Source organism: Euprymna scolopes, chromosome 10, assembly GCF_053919585.1.
Source record: "Euprymna scolopes isolate OS-2025 chromosome 10, ASM5391958v1, whole genome shotgun sequence".
NCBI classification, from domain to species: domain Eukaryota; kingdom Metazoa; phylum Mollusca; class Cephalopoda; order Sepiida; family Sepiolidae; genus Euprymna; species Euprymna scolopes.
The window spans coordinates 132,964,907-132,984,759 of record NC_136491.1 but is presented as its reverse complement, the minus strand read 5'-3'; the positions used below and the strand labels follow the sequence as shown (position 1 = coordinate 132,984,759).

The following is a 19,853-nucleotide window of genomic DNA, read 5'->3' as shown; positions in this document are numbered from 1 at the left end:
CATTTTAAGTTGAAAGAAATATTGCTGTTTTTTAGTTGCCAAATATAGTTGGATAGAGTAGTTTGGTTTGACAGAGAGTTATTTTTAAAAGAATGTTTGTGCGTTAAAATTCTATGTTTTATTAGGCCAGATGTGGAACCAATATATATTACCTCTTGCTTGTTGTGATTATTTTCCGTTAGGTCTATTGTTGGATTATTATGTGGTGGGTTGATTAGTAATTGATCGGTAGATTGGTTTAAGTTGGTGTTATTATTTAATCTGGTAGTTGAGTTATGGCTGTTAATAGGTTCATGTAGATTTGGAGTTTTTGATACTGTGCAGCTATAGATAACATTTTTAATTTTACATGAGCCTTGTAGGGGACATTTATTTTTTCTTCTACAGTTACAGTCCGATGTATTTTGTATAGTTGTATTTTGTAGTTTATTAATTTTCTTATTATTAGAGCTAATTATTTTCTGATGAAGGTTAGGCATAGTAGAGTAAGAGACTTTAATTGTGTTCTTATTGAAAATTTTATTATATCTATGGGGGGCTTTAAAGTTCTTATCTAATATTTAAAAAAATTCTCTGGCTATGTTTGTTTCTAGGTTTTTGGAATATGGGGGTTGAACCATAGGATCTCCTTGTGTCTATTCTTACGTTTACGGGTTTTAGTTTGCTGTTTATTTGTATTATTATCTAATATTTGTGGTTTGGTTTTATCTTTTTTTGTCTCTTGGTTATTTTTCTTAACTCGTATACGGGAAGACATTGCCATATTATATGTTATTACGCTCTTAATAGGTTTATTTTCAATGCAGTTTATGTTTCTATCATTTTCATTTATGAATTTAATTTGTGAATTATATCCAGAGTTTTTAAGGGCCTCATTATAGTATTTTTTTATTTTTGGTAAATATGGATTTAGTAGAAGACAGTCTAGAAATTCTTAAAGCGATATTGGGAACTATTGATTTTAATATTGATTTAGGGTGGTTTGATTGATTGTGGACATATAGTAGTGATCGGTTAGGTTTATGATATGGTTCAAAGGTAGAATTCTCAAGATTTAAGGTTATGTCTAAGAAATTAACAATTTTTTTATTAGGGTCGATTTTTATACTAAGTCCATAATTTTTAAATAATTTATGTAGAGCTTTAATTGCTTTTTCATAATTTTTATTAGTAGAATTAGTTATGAAAAGTGCACCATCTCTATATAGCCCTCCTTCAAGTTTGAATTGTTTATGGAGTATACAATGTATTTCATTTAAAAGGAAAAGGCCAACTAGATCAGTGACCTGAGTCGAGTCCGTCGATCCCATTAAAATGTTGAAGTGGTTAGGGGTATTTTTCCTGGTCCAATATTTATTATCAAATGTTATTAAATACTCTCTAGCTATAAGTATTAGTTTAATTTCGTCTGGAGTTATATTAGTTAATTTTCGTGCCATTAATAGAGATTTATTAAGCAGGGTAGGTGATATAGATTGGTAATATGATTCAATGTCAAAAGAAAGAAATTTAATGTTATTTTTATTTTGAATATTAGAAAACCAGTCGATTACTTGGTTGGAAGATTGCCATAGTGGGTATTTTATTATGGATTTAATTTTAGGGATAATTCTATCTAATATGTTTTTACTAACCAGTCCTATATCTGATTTCGAGGGGCAAATGAGTCTAATAGTAGGGTTAATATTAAAGTTGTGTTTGTGGTCTTTTAAAGTAAATCTCGGGGTACCTGGTACCGTTATTTCTGTGTATTTATCTATTTTAAGTTTAGTTAAAATATTTTTTGCATCATTATTTTATTAAGTGCTGATTTATTTGTAGTTTTATAATTTTTATTAAGTTCTTTATATATTAGATTTTTATATTGTATATAGTCCATTGTGTAGAAATTTCCAGTTTTATCTGCCGGTACTATGAGTTTATTTTGGTGGCTTATAGAAATAGATTTTGAAAATTTATTTATTTTTTTAAGTGTTGGAGTGATATATTTTTTATTTTTCTTAAATTTAATATTTTTAATCAGGTTGATTAAGTCATTTTCAAAATTTTCAGTGTCTTTGTTTCTCTTAGGGTTTTTGTATGTTTTTAGTCTGTAGTATTTCGCTGCTTTTCTTTTCACTGTTTCATTAAAATACACTCAGCTCTTTAGACTATTGTTCTAATCTCCTTTAAATTATATATATATATATATATATATATATATATATATATATATATATATCCAACAACACTACACAGCTCGTAATATATTAATATATGCAATATAAAAAATTACTTTTTTTACTTAAGACTAGTATTCTCATCTTGAGCGTTATGTTTACAACGCTTTGGTCGATGTACACTCCGGCCTTCTTCTTGTCCTACTTGCGCAAGGACCCATGGCATAGTGGATAAATACTTTGTAGTTGTAACTTATAGTTTGTTGGAGGTTAAAGATTCAATCCTCGGTGTGGACGGCACTCAAAATACAATAGCGAATTATTTAGGACGTTTACAAAAAAAAAAACATGCGAACCCGTGCATAAACTAAAGGGTTCCATTCGAAATTCTGTGCAGATTTCAGAGTTCCACAAAAAAAATCCAGATTTCGACAAGATACACCTGAAGAAAGTAGGAGGTTACATCGACCGAAACGTTGTAAAGATAAGACCAACGATGAGAACAGTAGTCAGAAGAATCTAAATATTACGACTAATTAATTCTTAAAAAATTCAGAAACAAAATGACATATTTGTTTTTGCTATTATGAAAATTTAATAGTCTATGATTGCCAAATTAATACTGAACTAACATGTTTATCTTTTCTTATAATCTGATCTACGCTTACATAAAACGGTGAAATACCCATAATATATATATACATATATATATATACATATATATATGTGTGTGTGTATATATATATATATATAGAGAGAGAGAGAGAGAGACTGTGTGTGTATAACGTTGTCGTTAATTTTCATCAACAGTGTCCTTACATATTAAAATTCAGACCCAACACGTTGTGTCTGAGAAAGTCGCAAGGTAACAAACAAAATGAAAAAAAATCAACTTTTCCGTTAAAATGAAATGTATTTAATCATCGTTCTTTCAAAATAAGTTGTTGCCTCTCGTTTATAAATAGTATCTTAGTTTATGTCGACTGCCATGCAGTTAAAAGTCACTCGCCATCACGGACCAAACGTTCATCTTCCCTGACGCGCACTTTCTCCTGATGTCCTCGCACGTTGGTGTATTTTTTCTCTATTTACCTTGCCTTATCTTCCTCTATTGTGACGTCACTTCACGCACTGGCACGGTCATTTGAATATTTGTTATGCGTCTGCTTCTGCTACCAGCACTAGCGGCTCTATTACACACACATATGTAATGTTATGACCCTTTAAGGCTGTGATTATAGCGTAGTATCTGTTAACTGTGACAAGCGGAGTCAAGGGTCAAAACATTATTATTATTGTTATTGTTATTATTATTAATTGATTTGAGCGACGGATGCTCGCTGGATCAGTTATTATGATTAGAAGAATAAACAATTAAATTGGGGAAGAAATGATTGACGCGTGAATCGCAAAAGGAATGCGAAAATAGAAAATAGATGCAAACATTCTTTTGGATTTGGATAAACAAATAACTAGATGGAAACATTAGGTTGGTCTCTTCTGGGATTATTACAAACTTTGGTCCGGGTTTAAAGGCACAGCAGTAATTTTGATTCCAGAACACGCGTGCACCCGTACTATATGGTATCTCCAGAATGACGTCGTTCTTCGCGAGCCGGCTTAGAGAAGGGTAAGGGACTTTACCACCAAAGACGGCTACTCAACTGGTTCCCCATCAAGTCCATTGGCTGAATCCAATCGGGTTTAAGCACATTTAATTGTCTATCAGATTTTCCCGGACCTCTAATAAAAACAGTTAGAGGCAAAGCATGCAAAGAAAAATACGAGGCAAAAATTCAACATGTAATAATAATAAGCAGGGAGCAGAATAAAAGTTTATATATATATATTTGTGGGGGTTATTTATATTTTTAATAAATAAACAAAGAAACAAAATAGTCAAGAACTGAAAACAGCAAAAAAACGTTCGATGATGAAGGAAAAAGGCGGTCGCCGCTAATCCGAAAGAAAAGGGGCAGATCAGTTCCGAGATGGAATCAACAGTTTGACAAAATATACATTTGCGCCGATAAAATCCGGTCGATTAATATACCGGGTTGCGAACAACATAAGTTGCTTTTTTGGTAGGGGAGAGACGAAGAGAATTACACAAACCTAATATTATGTGAATCCAACTTGATAATCACTCGATGAGACGCACAGGGAATGTGTGTATGTCGGGGGGGATAATCTCCGAAACTTATGAACATGTCATTATGAATTTTAGAATGTATATTGTAGGCAACACGGTGAGTAACAAAGATACATGTCAAAATAATACTTACTTTGATTATGCCTGCAATTATTTTGCCAGCTTCATCCGTTAGTTGATTTTCTATAACAAAATGTAAAATAAACGTGAAACACTTAGATATATAAAAGCGTCTATGGAGTCAATAGCGTGCTGTTCGATTTGTAAAACATCTACACATGAACATAATATTTCAAAAGGGAAAGCATATGATTGATATGGTTACTGTTCGTACACAAAACAAGAAAAGCATAGCAAAAAAAGAAAACTATCATATTGATCATTTAACCAAATAACTATTAAATAAACATCATCTATATGACTAGTGCTGGTATCGTTACACACACACACACACGCACACACACACACACACACACACACACATATATATATATATATATATATATACAAATATATATATATGCATATATATATACATATATACAAATATATATATACATATTACTGTTTTAAAAATAATAAATAAATAAAAATGTTATATACGTCCAAATTAAAAAGGGCGACTTTCTAAATAAATAAAAAATTAGCTCCGAGGCGGAGCCAAATTAACCGTATGTATCGCTTGAAAAATAACAACAATAACAATATATATATATATATACTAGGCTAGTCGGCGTTGTCTGCTCGTAAAAGACGCATAAATATAAATAAATATAATATATAAATAAATATAATATTTTTAATTCATGCAGATTTCTTTTTTATTATTACAGTCAAATTGTAGTGATAATGATCCCATATATATTTCATTGGGTACACGCACGACACATGCATACAAATAAAACAGAAGGATTCAAACTGGACGGCCGTCGCCCAGGATAAAAAGGGGCCCTCAACCTGTTTACAAACCAGGCAGGAAGAGGAAAGCAATGGTGCGAATCTTCTTGCGTCAGAAGGTGGTGCCATAGTCACCTCAGAGGTCACACAAGGACAGCCACCAGTCCATGACCAAGACGGACCAAGCGTTCTTCCTCCTTGCTTGACAGACCCCAAAAAAAACAGAAGGGGGATTAAAACCCAGCCATGGTCTATCGAACAGAAGAAGATCCTCCTGCCTGCTACCACTATTCAAGGTTTGAGAAATGGGGACGCAGTGCAGGAGAGATGCCGAGAGAGTAAGAGATTTCAACCTCCCAACAAAGAAGAAGAAGAAGAAGAAGAAGAAGAAGAAGAAGAAGAAGAAGAAGAAGAAGAAGAAGGTATCCTTACCCAACCTACGATCCCTCATCTCACAGATGGGAAGATATATCCCACAAGAGGAAGTAGATTTCATCGGATGAGAGGCCATGAGGGCGGGAGAAGAAGATCAATCCAAGGTAAAGGATGAGGAGACAAGACGAAGACAGGAAGTAGTATAATATAGGCAACAGAATATGCAAAACTAAAGCATCAAATACAAAAGAACAGTAACCTGATCTTTTTTCATTTTTATCCTGGAAAAGCCAAAGTAAAAATATAATAAGTCGTGGAACAAAGAAAGGAAAACACAAACACCAATGTTTCACATACATTTGACGGTTGGACCTGTGAGCGTGTGTGTTTTATCCCCGTTCTATCGATGTTACGTTCGTCTGTCAGTCGCAATTCGTCTCTATTTCTGTTTCGCAGTCAACTCTAAAATCTGTCCAACCATTATCGCTATCAACTCCGATCCGTCGCAACCGGCAACTTGATGTCAACTGACTGTCTTCTCTGCGTTGGTATCTGAAGTCGCCCCCACCCCCGGCCTCCCGGAAGCTGCCCTTCCCTTGTCATCTGTAGGCTTTATCTAAAAATACAGATTCATTGTTTGCTACTTCCTATTTTATTGCTTATTGTAGGACATTTCCTATTCCTTTGTGTATTAGCCCCCTTTCTCAGCACTTAGTGCTTCAAGTCCATCTCAGGTCCACTTTATAGTATTACGCTACATGTTCTAAAAAAATAACAGCTCTTTTGGTGAGAAAAAAATATCCCTTGAAAAAAACAATAAAAATTCCCACAATAGACCTACTCCAACAACAACAACCACCAACTTCACCATCAGAACCCATCTAGCTGTTCCAGCACATGCCCAGCTCTTTTGGAACTCTTGTGCATCTAGAGCCTCCGGTTGACATAACACCTGTCTTCACAAACTCTCCGCTGGGAATCCCACAACCACCGACCCAGGAATCTACAACACCTAACAGGACACCATCACCTGAATCACCATCACAATCACCTAGACCACCACCAGTATCAGTTGTACTCCCAGAAGCAGCTGATGATTAGTTAGCTTTGGAGTATGAGCTCAGCAACACATTCGAGGAGGTGATGGGTATGAACATGAAGGATAGATAACGTTTGTCCAAGATCCAAGCTAAATAAAGCAGTTCCTTGCAGATCCCTCGGTACAGGGTTGACTTAAGACTACCATCAGAAAACTTTGTACCAAATACCACCATCAGAACATTGAGGGGTTGCATAATACAACTAGGGAGTTGGAGGGAAAAATTACTGCTGTCAACCAGCTTGCCATGCCAGTAATAATATATAGTTTTTGTATCATTGACTGACCACAAAATACATCAACTGGCTAGATGGCAAATTTATGTATGTATGTATGCATGTATGTATGTATGCATGTATGTATGTATGTATGTATGTCTGCTTAAAATTTTAGACTTTTTTTTTTTTTTGCTCAACACACATCTGCAAACACCCGGAAAACACCGGCACCAAAGCTAGTCTATTATAGAAATCTTACCTATTTGTTTAAATTTTTGCATGTGTGTATGTATGTATGCCTGCCTAAAACATACAACATAGGTGACGGATTTTAACGAGATAGGTATCGTTTTGAAGTTAGACCTTTCGGATGACAAATATCGAATAATTGGCCAAAAACATTAATTCCTCCGCCTCAACTGGGCACTTTTCTACAAGGAAGGGTCGCTTTTTAGTTGATATTTTCGAAAGTCATCCCCTCTTTTCTGATTAGCTAGCCCTAATTTGAACTTTCACCGCTTCCGGTTTTGCGATGGCCGCAACAGCAAAGAAGTCACTTTTGTTCATGTTCTTTTCCGCCTTCGCGATACAGATTCGAGCCTGCCTGCCTATTAACACTTTTTTTTACTCAATACATACCTCCAAACACCCGGGAAACAGAGAAGAATTTATAAACCGAGGACAGTATGAGTCGATCTAAAAAAATAAAAGTAAATAAATAAAAACTAGATAATGGGTTTTGGATTGACGCAGCGATTATGTTCAAAAAGTTGCTAGATGAAATAAACATTCAGCATAACAATTGACTTTTCACGGACACTGAATAAAAAGGGAATTCTAATCAAAAGAAAATATAATGTTCAATACATCAGTAGTAGAGCTGAGTAGTAGTAAAACAGAGCGCAGACGCACGTATGCAAATGCATACAAAATGCGAAATGGCGTTATTGTAAGAAAAAAAAGGGCTATGGAAAGGAAAGAGCACACTCTGGAAGACAATCACGTTAGGGACGTTCGAGAGGACAGAGGTCGGAGAGGAGCACGATCATATTTTTTTTTCAGAAAAGTATCCGGAAATACATGTTGTTACAACACAAAAAAGTAAGTTGAGTTATTACTTGTCTTCTGTTCCTTGGAGCGTACTATGATTCAACGTATTGGCTTTACGTGTTTTAGTAGTATTCGTAGCAGTATTCGTATTATTATTATTATTATTATTATTAGTAGTAGTAGTAGTAGTAGTAGTAGTAGTAGTAGTAGTAGTGTACGGCACAATTACGTTGACACACCGGTTCTCGCCAGATAACCGAAGTTAACCAACGTTGAGCCTGGCCAGTACCAGATGGGGGACCATTTGGGAAGGCTAGGTGCTGTATGTAAACATTTATTTATTACAAGTAAGCTACACAGACATGTTTGTATTTCGCCCCTAGAAGTGTTAGTGCTGGGCTATGCCAAAAAATGTGCTGGTCAACTTTTATTATAATCGTTATTAAATTTATAAGAATAGAATGCTAGAAAGAATGTTATCATAGTGAAATAAATATTTACAGATAAAATTATTTATTTTAAGATGTGAAAATAAAAAAGAATGTTAGAAGTCAAACAATAATTTTAAAATATGTTTGACCCTTAGAATCTGACGTAGCATCATGTAGAAGTCACTTAAGGTGACGTAGACTTTAGGGGATAGCTTGAAAGACACGCATCATTTTTAGTCGAGTCAGAAGTCAGATAGAGCAGACTGAATCGGTAGCCAAAAGGAGAAAGACACGGTCTTTAGAACGTGGGGATTCGAGTAGAGGAGATCAGAAATGACAATAGTCTAGGAACAGCGTTTTAAATGGGGGGAACGCCTGGAACAAAGCTGCTGTAAATACCACGATGACTTTGAGTTGTACGAATCTTCATGTGCAGTTTTTAAGAGGATCCGTCAAATGAAGACCAAAGATGGAGCAGGAATGTTTCTCCATTAACCGATCCAAAACACCAGAGACTCTTATTTGTCCCTTAATGTTGTAAATGTTACATGTCTGTTGTTAAACTGTTAATTATCAACACTATCGTAAGTATTATAGGCGCATCAATTCAATGAACAACAGAAAAACTAAATTAGACGATCACAACGCTAGAGAATCATAGATGAATACACATCATATAGATGACTATGACATGTATATACACACGCATACACACATTCGTTAGAATAACGTTTTATAACATTAAAATTTAAATACGTATATATGTACAAGACACGAGTACATAATATATACTCCCCGACAATATTCCAGTAAGAGTTCATCAGGATAACTGCAAAGATTACCATTCTACTATCCCTTTTACGAGCAAATAATGTTCACGATCAATGTATCCAATCGATTAAATCCAATGCTATTGCCTATATACACACCACGCCCTGCTATTCATTCGTAGGAGTCAATAAATTTTACCGATTTCCGCTAAAAGTCAGACGTACCTTACGTACAAGTAGGTCAAACGGACAATGTTTATCTTAACTACAATACTGTCAAATGTATTGTCTGAGTAAACCCAACTACCCGATTCGTTTCTTGCCTTACTGTTTGTATCTTTGTATGCAATGATATATGGACTTTACATTTTTTATTACTATTATTAGTATTATGCTTCTTTCGCTTAGAGTTGATCATGTATGAAGCATTCTTAGCCTAGCTGTACCGACTTTCGGCTTAGCTGGAGCAGAACGACCTGTGGCTGAAGATACTAATATGGCAAACTCTGTCACAAACATACGTGGCTCTTGGACTGTTAGCATTGATGCTTTTCTTTCCTGGGCACGTGCTCCTACGCAACAACGTTTATTAGCTTCTCATCCTCTGTTTTCAAATATTTGTGTATAGTTCTTTGCCATTTATATTACTACCCCGGATACAATATGGTCAAATGTACTCATTTAACGCAATCACCTAACTAATTTCTTGCATTACTTTTTGTGCGTCTATTATTAACCCGGTAAAAGCATTAAGCTTTATTTTTATCCGCCATATATCTATAAAACAAATTGAGATATGTGTGCATAAAATTAGGAATATGTATATTTGTATGTACATGACATCCTCCGAGACTAAATCATCATTCACTGGCAAGGTACCCAGCGTTGCCCGGTCATAAAATACGCTTAAATATGATATTTTGACTTATGCAGATTTCGTATTTATTATTAAATGAACCAGTTCTCTACTGATTATGATATTGTACCCAATATATAGTTTGTATTTCAAAAGTAAAAAGAAAAAATGACTTTGATACCATCATTTGGAATCGATAACAAAGCCAAAACATAGAACACTACAGCCTTAGTTGTTAACGTTTCAGCTATAATCAGTTGGATACGAAATAGCTAAAAACCGAATTAAAATTAACATAGGAATGTTGGGAATTTTAAGTTGACTTACGTCTGTCAAAGTCTAATTTCTTTTAATTTTGACCTTTTAGAAGCTATTTTTACCAACTAAAGGCCCATCAAATGCAATTATTTGACCCTCCTCAAGCCGTTCTGCAATCATACGTTTCGGGGGAGGTGCAGTTTGAAAAAATGGGAAAAAACTAACATAATGAGTTTTATATAGAGGATAATCAAATTTTGCCACCGAACTTGCTGATGTAAGCGTTAATTGTTGATAATGCAGGATAATTCTCAAATCACTATATGCAATATTCGAGCTTATTTTTGCAGGACGATCTATATAATTTTTATACACACACGAATATAATTGAAATAAATAAACGCGAAAATTATTTTCGTTTTACCACTCCTATATATTTCTATTGGAAAATCGATCTGCAGATTTTTATTACACTTGACTTAGTGTAATTACTAGGACTATGATAAGAGCATATTCTTTTTAATTGTTTTGACTCTCGAGTATATATCCGACACAGACACAGTTAATCAATGGATAACCACATCGCTCTTACTAAAACATATAAGATATTAACTGATATATACTCTAGAGTTAAAATAATGAAAAGAATATTCTCTTGTCATAGCCCTAGTGATTACAAACAGCTTTGCTGTGTGTGAAGCAAACAATAACATAGATGTGTTCTTAGAGGATCTGAAACCAGATAAGAATATAATGGTTGTAGCTAGTCGAGTGTTTTTGTGAAAGTTTTGCAAACGGAAACCATGGATTGGCGTTAAGTCGAGCACTTGCCATCTAAATAGAGATAGAGCAGAGACAGGCTAGCGGCGTCTCTTTTGTTGGAAAGGTTGCTTACTAGGTTTCGAAGCTGATTTTGAACTCTCTCAAGGCAGGATAGGAAACGTCGAGCAGCCCCTGCCCAAATGTGGCAACATTACTTCATTTTAGAACGTACTTGGCTTTTATACAGACTGAGGATTACATCGGCACTGAGATACATACTGGAGCGGTAGAGTGATCAACAATTTTTCAACCGATTTTGGCAACAGATTTTATATACTTTAAAAACAAAATTTAAAAAATAGAAAGTGATGATATTTGGATTGATGCGACAAACAGTTGTCAGATGAGATATGCAAACTCAACTAAATGATACACTTTTCGCGGGCACCGAATAAAGGAAGAAATGCAGATACAAAATAGAAAAAGAAAATCGCAAACGCAGATTAAATGAATTAAAGATAATAAAAGTAAACCGAAAAGAAAAAATACCTATGGAAAATTGGCAAGTCATCAGCCACAGATACGCAAACAAAGGAACTTGCGATATCTATCAGACTAGAACAAAAGGGCGTGTAAAGAAAAATATGTAAAGATTCGAGCGGACGATTGAAAATGAAACCGAACTTTGAATGTCAATGCGAACTGTCGATAACACAGTCTCTTAACGTCAGCAAAAAACTATTATTTGTATTCATCGGACTACTATTCTCACCTTGTGTGTGATTTTCACAACGTTTCGGTCGAAGTAACCTTCGACCTTTCTCATGTGTATCTTATCAAACTCGGGAATATTTCTGTGGAACTCGAGAATTTAGACGGAATTTCGCACGTAACTTTTTATTTACTTCAGAGGGTAGCATGCCCTTGTTCTATCAGCCATGACTAGATAGAGGTCCCAAGTAATTTACAATTGTATTTTTCGATCGCCCACACTGAGAATTGAACCTTCGACCTTACGGTGAATATCATTTTAGAATTGATCTTTTCAAATACTTTAACCAATGCGCCACGGGTCCTTGAGGACACATTCCCGAGTTCGACAAGATACACTTGAAGAAGGTCGGAGGTTACAGCGACCGAAACGTTGTGAAAATCACACACAAGATGAGAACAGTAGTCCGATGAATCCAAATAATACGAATAAACAATCCTCATCTAAAAAAATCAGAAAAGACAAAAACTATCTACAAAAGTTTTTCCAAAAGTAAAACCTATTCTTTTAACTGAAAATGTTGAAGGGCTACAAACACAGTAGTGTTGCCCTTAAAACGAGCGACATTTTTTTGCTTCAGAATTTATTTTCCTACATAATCACCAGCATTCTCAATTAATTTTTGCCAGGAATTCAATGATGCATCTCTGCTCCTGACGTACGTCCATGACAGGGGTTGCTTTATTAGAGTCTCACACTGTCAATATCTGCAACAGAGAGATGTAACTTTCGAGTCATAGATGCATAAGTTCAGTCACCAGAACAATGCAGTTTGCAACGCTCTCTGATCTATTTGAGCGAAATGAAAAAAAATAGGCTTTACTTTTGGAACGTATCTCGTAATATTTCGATCATCCAAATAAGTTTTATAAAGGGATAAGATTTTAATAATGAGGACTGCCCCTTAACAAATCAGCAACGTAGAATAACATTATGCACGAAAACAGTAATATTTTGTTAAATGCTTAATGTAAAATAGTTCATTTTGTGGCGCTAATTCTGGCGTTATGAAATTTGAACTGCAAATATTTAACCTGTTCAACTCACATCTAATATATTTCGCATGTGCATTCTCGATTGCTATCCGAAATAATATTCATTTATCTAGATTTTTTCATTGGGGGTTGTTCTGAGATGATTCGCCGGAGAATAAAAAACGTTAGTGATATATTTGTAACATATATTTTTGGACATAAAAATGTCATCAGATAAATTGAAAATAAGGAATAATAACGCTGAAAAAATATATTTAACAATGTCTACTTAAATTCAAGACTGCTGTCCTTACAAAAATGTAAACAAACAAAACTGCATACGTGTTTAATTATATGCTTATATATATATATATATATATATATATATATATATATATATATATATATCCATGTATATATTATGTGTGTGTGCGTGTGTGTGTACATATATATATATATATATATAAGTACTTCATTTACTCACATAAAATTAATATACGAAAGTATAGATTTATGCGTAGACTTTAAGCATTTACTTCAAAAGTGCTCAATACGTAGGTACAGCTAGTTAGTAATTTAGTAAATATATATAGCGATTAAGCTACACTGAATATTCGGCGTTTCATCCACTCTAGGATTCGTCAGCCTTATGCGCGAATTCTGTGGTTGTTTCTCGTTTTTATATGGTCCTCTTCTGTTGAGGATTTTAGTTAGCCAATCAGCTTTCTAGTATCCACCGCGCCCCTCCCTATCAGCGAATGGGCATGCATTTTATCGAACAAAGGATCTGTTTTAGAACTAGGTTAGTGGTTTAAGGCAGACGTTTTCCTCCTTTTATATATATATATATATATATATATATATATATATATACATATGTGTACATACATACATGCACACATATACATACGCACACACACACACACACATATATATATATGCGATCGTTTGTGTATATTCATGTTTATTTAATTTATTTATTTGTTTATTTTCTATTGCTTTTGTTAGTTTTAAAGCTATTTTGTATCGCTATCCTAGAGTAAGTTTTATTTTGTGAACACAGTTGTTTGCTATTTCTCTTCTACAGTTTAATAGATTTTGGGGTTCTTTAAAGTACAGGATAGCAAATTTTTCATTAAGGCATAATTTACATGGGTCGTCTAAATGTCTACACGTGGTAGCTTGTCTTATTATTTTCCATTCGACTACCGGCGAATGTCCGCTTTCTTTGAGTTACCAGTATTTATTCGCTAGTGTTGTTTTTATACGGTGTTTTTTATTGCTGAATGTACGAGGACCATATAAAAACGAGAAACAACCACAGAATTCGCACATAAGCCTGACAAATCCTAGAGTGGATGAAACGCCGAACATTCAGTGTAGCTTAATCGCCATATATATTTTATAAATTACTACATATATATATATATATTTATATATATATATATATATATATATATATATATATAGTCATCCACATACAGTACTGTTTCGCTGTTTCACAGGTTATCTATGCAGCTAGACAAGAAAGTACCTCAGTATTGAAACCCGACTGCGTATATGACAGTCGGAGCTTCTAACTGTTGCAGGCAGTGAATTAACAATGTCTTAACATTGTCCAAATAACTAAGCTCAATTTGTTTACACAAAGAGTATTGCTTCATACGCTAATGGTAATCTGTATATCACTTCCCAATATGCTCAACCCAAAATAAGGAGCATTATAGTCATTCACAGTATATATATATATATATATATATATATATATATATATATATATATATATATAAAGCTGAATGTCTGTGTGTGTGTGTGTGGTCACGAATAGGCTCCTATATGGGTGACTATTTTAGAAAACTGATTACATATACTGATAGAAGATGTATTGAGATACAGGAATGGGTATGTTTGATCTGGCAGAACGGTGGTTCATTAAAATTGGGGGGTCTGCGCTCGCGCCTGGTCCACAAAGTATGGAAATAAAAAATTTAAAAATTACAAAAAAAACGTTTACAAGTGTTTTTGATATAGATGTACATAAGAATACTTTCATTAGTATGTTTTAACTTAAATAGGAATGGTATAAGAAAATTGTGGAGTCTGCCTTCGCGCCTGGCCTCCATATAATGGAAATAGGCACAAACTTTAATAAAGACTTTTCATATCTATCTGCGTAAGTATACTTTGATAATTATGTTTCAGTTTGAAGAAATATGGTATAATAAAATTATGGGGTGTTCGTTCGTGCCTGACCTCCATAAAATAGAAATATGTCACAAAGTTTAACAAGATTTTTTAATATAGATCCACAGAATATTGTGATAAGTGTTTCAGTGTGAACAGGTATGGTATAATAAATTATGGGGTTTATCTATTTTATTTTTACTTTAATCGTATTTTGCTTTGGTTTTGATATCCCCAAATTCGAAGCTATCTATTTACAACACTTCCTTTTCATATCCTATCATACTTTAATAAATCAAAGTCCATTTTCTGTAGGCTGAGTTTGAAGCCAGTCAGCGACGGGTACTTTTACTAGTATATATATATAAGCTAAGCCTTAATCTAAAGTCTTCGCTTATTAAACTTTCACAAAACATTTTTTTAGCTGCAACTATTATCAACAATCCCACCCAATCTATATCTGTACTTAAATCTAAATGTAAATTCCATAAACAAAGCTTGTTTCCCATCACTACCCGCGTTTGGAATGTTGTTCCGCTGGCCTGCTTTCTAACTGACAATAATATGGTCGTCAAGTTCAATGTAAACAATTTTTGTTGAATTGTCCCCTTAAATCCTCAAAATATACCTATTTCCTCCACTAACGATTAATACGCTGTTGCTCACTGACGAGCTTTATCCTCGAATGGCCTTCTGATCTTAATAATGCTGACTCGCTCATAAAACAAATAACATTTACGTCCACAAAAGAATTTGTTCTATGTTTATATAAGAATGTTCAATCGCAAATAGAGCTGTTTAAGAGGTATACAAAATTTATCGATATATATTTGTTTTATATGTATATCGATGATATGTATATGTGTGTCTCTTGGTATATATATATATATATATATATATATATATATATATATATATATATATATATATATATATGATATGATATGATATGATATGATATGATCCCGCGAAAGGAAGTCTCCAAGCGGTTTTTTAGGTCCTGGATATGACCTTAAACTATATCCAGTGGTGAGGCCCCAGCTTGCAGGCCTCAGGGAGTGTGGAGCCACCCTTTAATTGTCATTGCTCCCAGGTCTACTCTAACCCGGAGTGGTAGTACCTGTTAGGGTCCCAACTATGGGTTAAATAGAATACGACTTAAAAAAAACAAATATACTATATTAAAAAATCGTTCTTCAAATCACCAGATTCGGCATTAAATAACCTAAAAAGGGTTGATATGCCGTAAAACAAAACAACCAACCCACCAACCAAGCGGTTTTGCTTTCGCTCTAGTAATAAATCTAGTAAGTCGCCGTAGAAGCAAGTGTTCATAGCCTGGGGCTTGCGTACCTTTCCATGTCACGGTATTTTTATTCACTACCGCCGCGAGGGAATGTGAAGGTGTTAAAATGGGTCAGCGCCCCAAGAGGCGGAGTACTCTAGCCATACAAAAAGAAGTCTGACCCGTCGACATTTCTCTGCAAAAAGAAGTACATCATGGAAAGACATAAAACTGAAAGTAGGTTATCATTCTTGTCATCTCGAGCATAAAATTGATGCGTCATTAATTCGGAATGTTGTTTTGTTATTTTTTTTAATTTATTTTATGACGTCAACAAAATGTTGACTAATCAACATACACCTAACATTACTTGTTGAATTACACAGGAAAATATTAGATTGGTGCAAATATGATGACGTTTTTTGCCGTTCAATTCAAAATATCATAACTCCTTTGATAATAAACTTTATTAATCGAAATAAGAACCATCATTGCCAATGAGAAACAAGTTCATTTATCGCATTAGCATAGAAATCCGAAGTTCTGAAAGCGATGAAGTCATTGAAGGCCGATTCGGCATCATCTCGGCTTTTGAAGCAGTTTTCACACAGGAAATTGTCGAGATGCTTGAAAAAGTGATAATCGGTGGGCGAAGGGTCCAGTGAATATGGCGGATGAGGCAGAGTCTCGTAGCCCAATTCGTTCAGCTTCTGCAGCGCCAGTTGAGAAACATGTAGGCGAGCGTTGTCATGGAGGAGAATTAGTCTCATATAACCTACATATGACCCAATGGTTTCCAACAGTTTTAATATGGCGGCACATTATTCAGTTTTTTTTTTTTTTATTTCTGTGGCACACCAATAACAAAAATATTCTCTACTCATATAGCTGTTTTTTGCAATAAAATAATTAAGAAAAACAAAGAAGATTATATAAGGGTAATTTTTATCCACATGAATCAACATGTCCTACACTCAATATCTTGCATAGAGTAATAATGGTGAATATCACCAGGATAGTTGTGCCTAGTGTTGCTTCATTATTGCTGCAATATATGGGCAAATGCAAGAGAGACACACTCTTAACTTTCCTTCAATATTTTAAAGACTTTCATGTTTTTTATAATAAGAAAATCGATAAGTACGACGTTGACAATTGCAGATTTTTATAGTTTTCTACTTAGAGTTGGAATTGACCGATGTCATGATGATTTAAAAATAAAATATCTTTATTAAATACAATTAAATTAAATTGCCTGTAGCTATAATTTTTTCGCGGCACACCGGTAATCATTCTGCAGCGCATTAGTGTGCCGTGGCAAATTGGTTGTGAACAACTGATATAACCTAACAATGTGCACTGTGGCCCTGGGATAAAAAGAACTGTACGTCTCCGCTGTGTAATTATATCTGCGAAGAGTCACTACGCCATTAAACAGGACAGTAGACGTTAAACCGTAAAACGTCTAGTTTTTATTGTACTGAACAATTTATTTCAATTAAATACATTGCAGATAATGGGGCTTAACACTAACGGAGACCGATATGCGGGAAATCCGTTAAGAGGAAGGCCTCGAAACATAGCGTTTCCTCTTTAGATGACCGGCATTACTTGGAAGCCAAAATGAAATACTCCACAAGTGTAAACTGCCGATAAACTTAATTATATACAATTCTACAAGGTAATTAGTTTATTTCAAAAACTATCTCTTCTGTTGTCTTTTTTATTCATGGCGAGTTTCTTCTACTGTTTCGGTAGCAAATTTAATTCTTAACAGCGTTGGTGGACAAGTCACTCATAGATAAACTTTTATTCTTAGTAAATAATCTTTGATTTCACAAAGAATTTTGAATTTATAAATGATTCTATGAATGAGATATTTTAGGTCATCAAAATTAATTTTGTTGTTCTATTTTTGCAGGATGGAACGGTTAAATTGTCGCTCTAAAAAAGATGAAATGATTCTATTTTTGTTTGATGAAGACCAATTTTCTTTATTTGCTGCAGACCAATTTTCTTTATTTGCTGCAGACCATCTACTAGGTTGCTAATTGTGTACAAGAGCGATAGGAGTCTTCTATTATGTCAGAATATGGCATAATGTTCAACGAGCGAAATCCAGAGATGCGCCGCTGTACAACCCATGCTCTCTACCGATCCAAGTTATTACAACAGGACCAATGCCAGCACTCTTAAAATGCATTGATGAATTTCCACGAATATCAGGGATGTATCCAGGGTGATGAAAACAAAGTTTCCGATCACGGTTATAGTCTTTGGTGTGGTTTCAAGTGAGGGCCACATCATGCTACCTGACATCTTCGAAGTTAGCTTGTAAGTACGCACCAAAGTGTTCCTGGATTTGATGAAGTGTGTTGTAATGCCCTGGTCCAATCAGGTGGCCGTTGGCAGACCCTGAGTACGACAGCAGTACTCGGCGCTGGCTCACAAGTCCAAAGTGGCTCAGGCTTCGCTTCAGACTTTGTACCCTTCTCTCACTGGCACTCATTTTCCGCCGACCTGAATTTGTTGAACTACTTTGTTTATTCAGACTGCAAGAACATCACAAACATGACCTCTCACAATACTAAAGCTGCCTGATCGCCGCTATCCGCTGAGTATTCACCGAGCTTCCGCTGGCACTTATGGAAGAGGCATGCTCCCAGTTCGGCACCCGTATCGAAACGACGTTTAAGGCTGAAGTTGACTACATTGAATAGATGTTATAACTTGTTTTTTTCAATAAAACTTTTAAAATAAAGCTGTAGTGTTGTTTTCTGTTTTGCAAATTGTAAGCCTTTCATTTTCATTACATAAGTTATTGATACTAATAAAGAATAATGACCGTTCTATCGTCAGAATTCGTCGAGCAGGTTACGTAAAACGCCGAAATGTTCCAAACGAAAGTTTCGTGACTTTTTTGCTTGCACACACAAAGGCTGATCAATTTGTTTTTAATGTTAAGTATATTATTTCTATTATTACGAGGATAATTCAATCAACTATTAATTGAAAAACGAAAAAAAAAATTCTTTCTGTGGCAATGAAGAAAATAATATCAATAGTTCTTAAACATTTTTTTTAATGTTTAAGAAAATTCAGATTGAAATCAAGAAAAAACATAATTGATAGGTAAGTTTCGTGAATAAATATTTTTTTTATAACAAACAACTGATAGGAAACAATCCTTTTTATTTTTTATATAATAATTTGATATTTTTACGATATTTTCTCGTTCAGATAATTATACAGATTTATATAATAAAGCAATGATAGAAGATAAATGTTTTCTTAAATGACGTTGGTTGTTGCGATTTTACTGACTCAGCGTTTCGGTACCATTTGGTAGTTTACACAAACTTCCCGGAAAATTCCGGCGACAACATGATCCTTCTTTTGCACAAGTATCAGGTTATTTCCATTATTTCATTTTTAACTTTCTGTTGACTAAAAATGTCGTTTTCAGATAAAGATGGGTGATAATATAGCAGAAAAATATTAATAGTGCTTTAATAATTTGAAATAAAAAGTTATAAATTAATCATAGTAATATGTTAAATATTAACAATATGCATAAAACAAAGTATAGTGCTTTTTATATATTTACGAAC

At 34.3% G+C, this 19,853-nt stretch overlaps 1 protein-coding gene across 2 annotated transcripts in view; it reads right to left on the bottom strand.

Annotated features, from left to right (window-relative positions):
- Nucleotides 1–19,853, bottom strand: part of LOC145286423 (uncharacterized) — a 117,535-nt gene that overhangs the window by 75,078 nt on the left and 22,604 nt on the right. For both annotated transcript variants that reach the window (XM_080135342.1, XM_080135343.1), the window contains one exon: nt 4,445–4,494. In XM_080135342.1, coding sequence (XP_079991468.1) covers nt 4,445–4,494 — 50 coding nt within the window. The remainder of the gene's footprint in view (nt 1–4,444; nt 4,495–19,853) is intronic.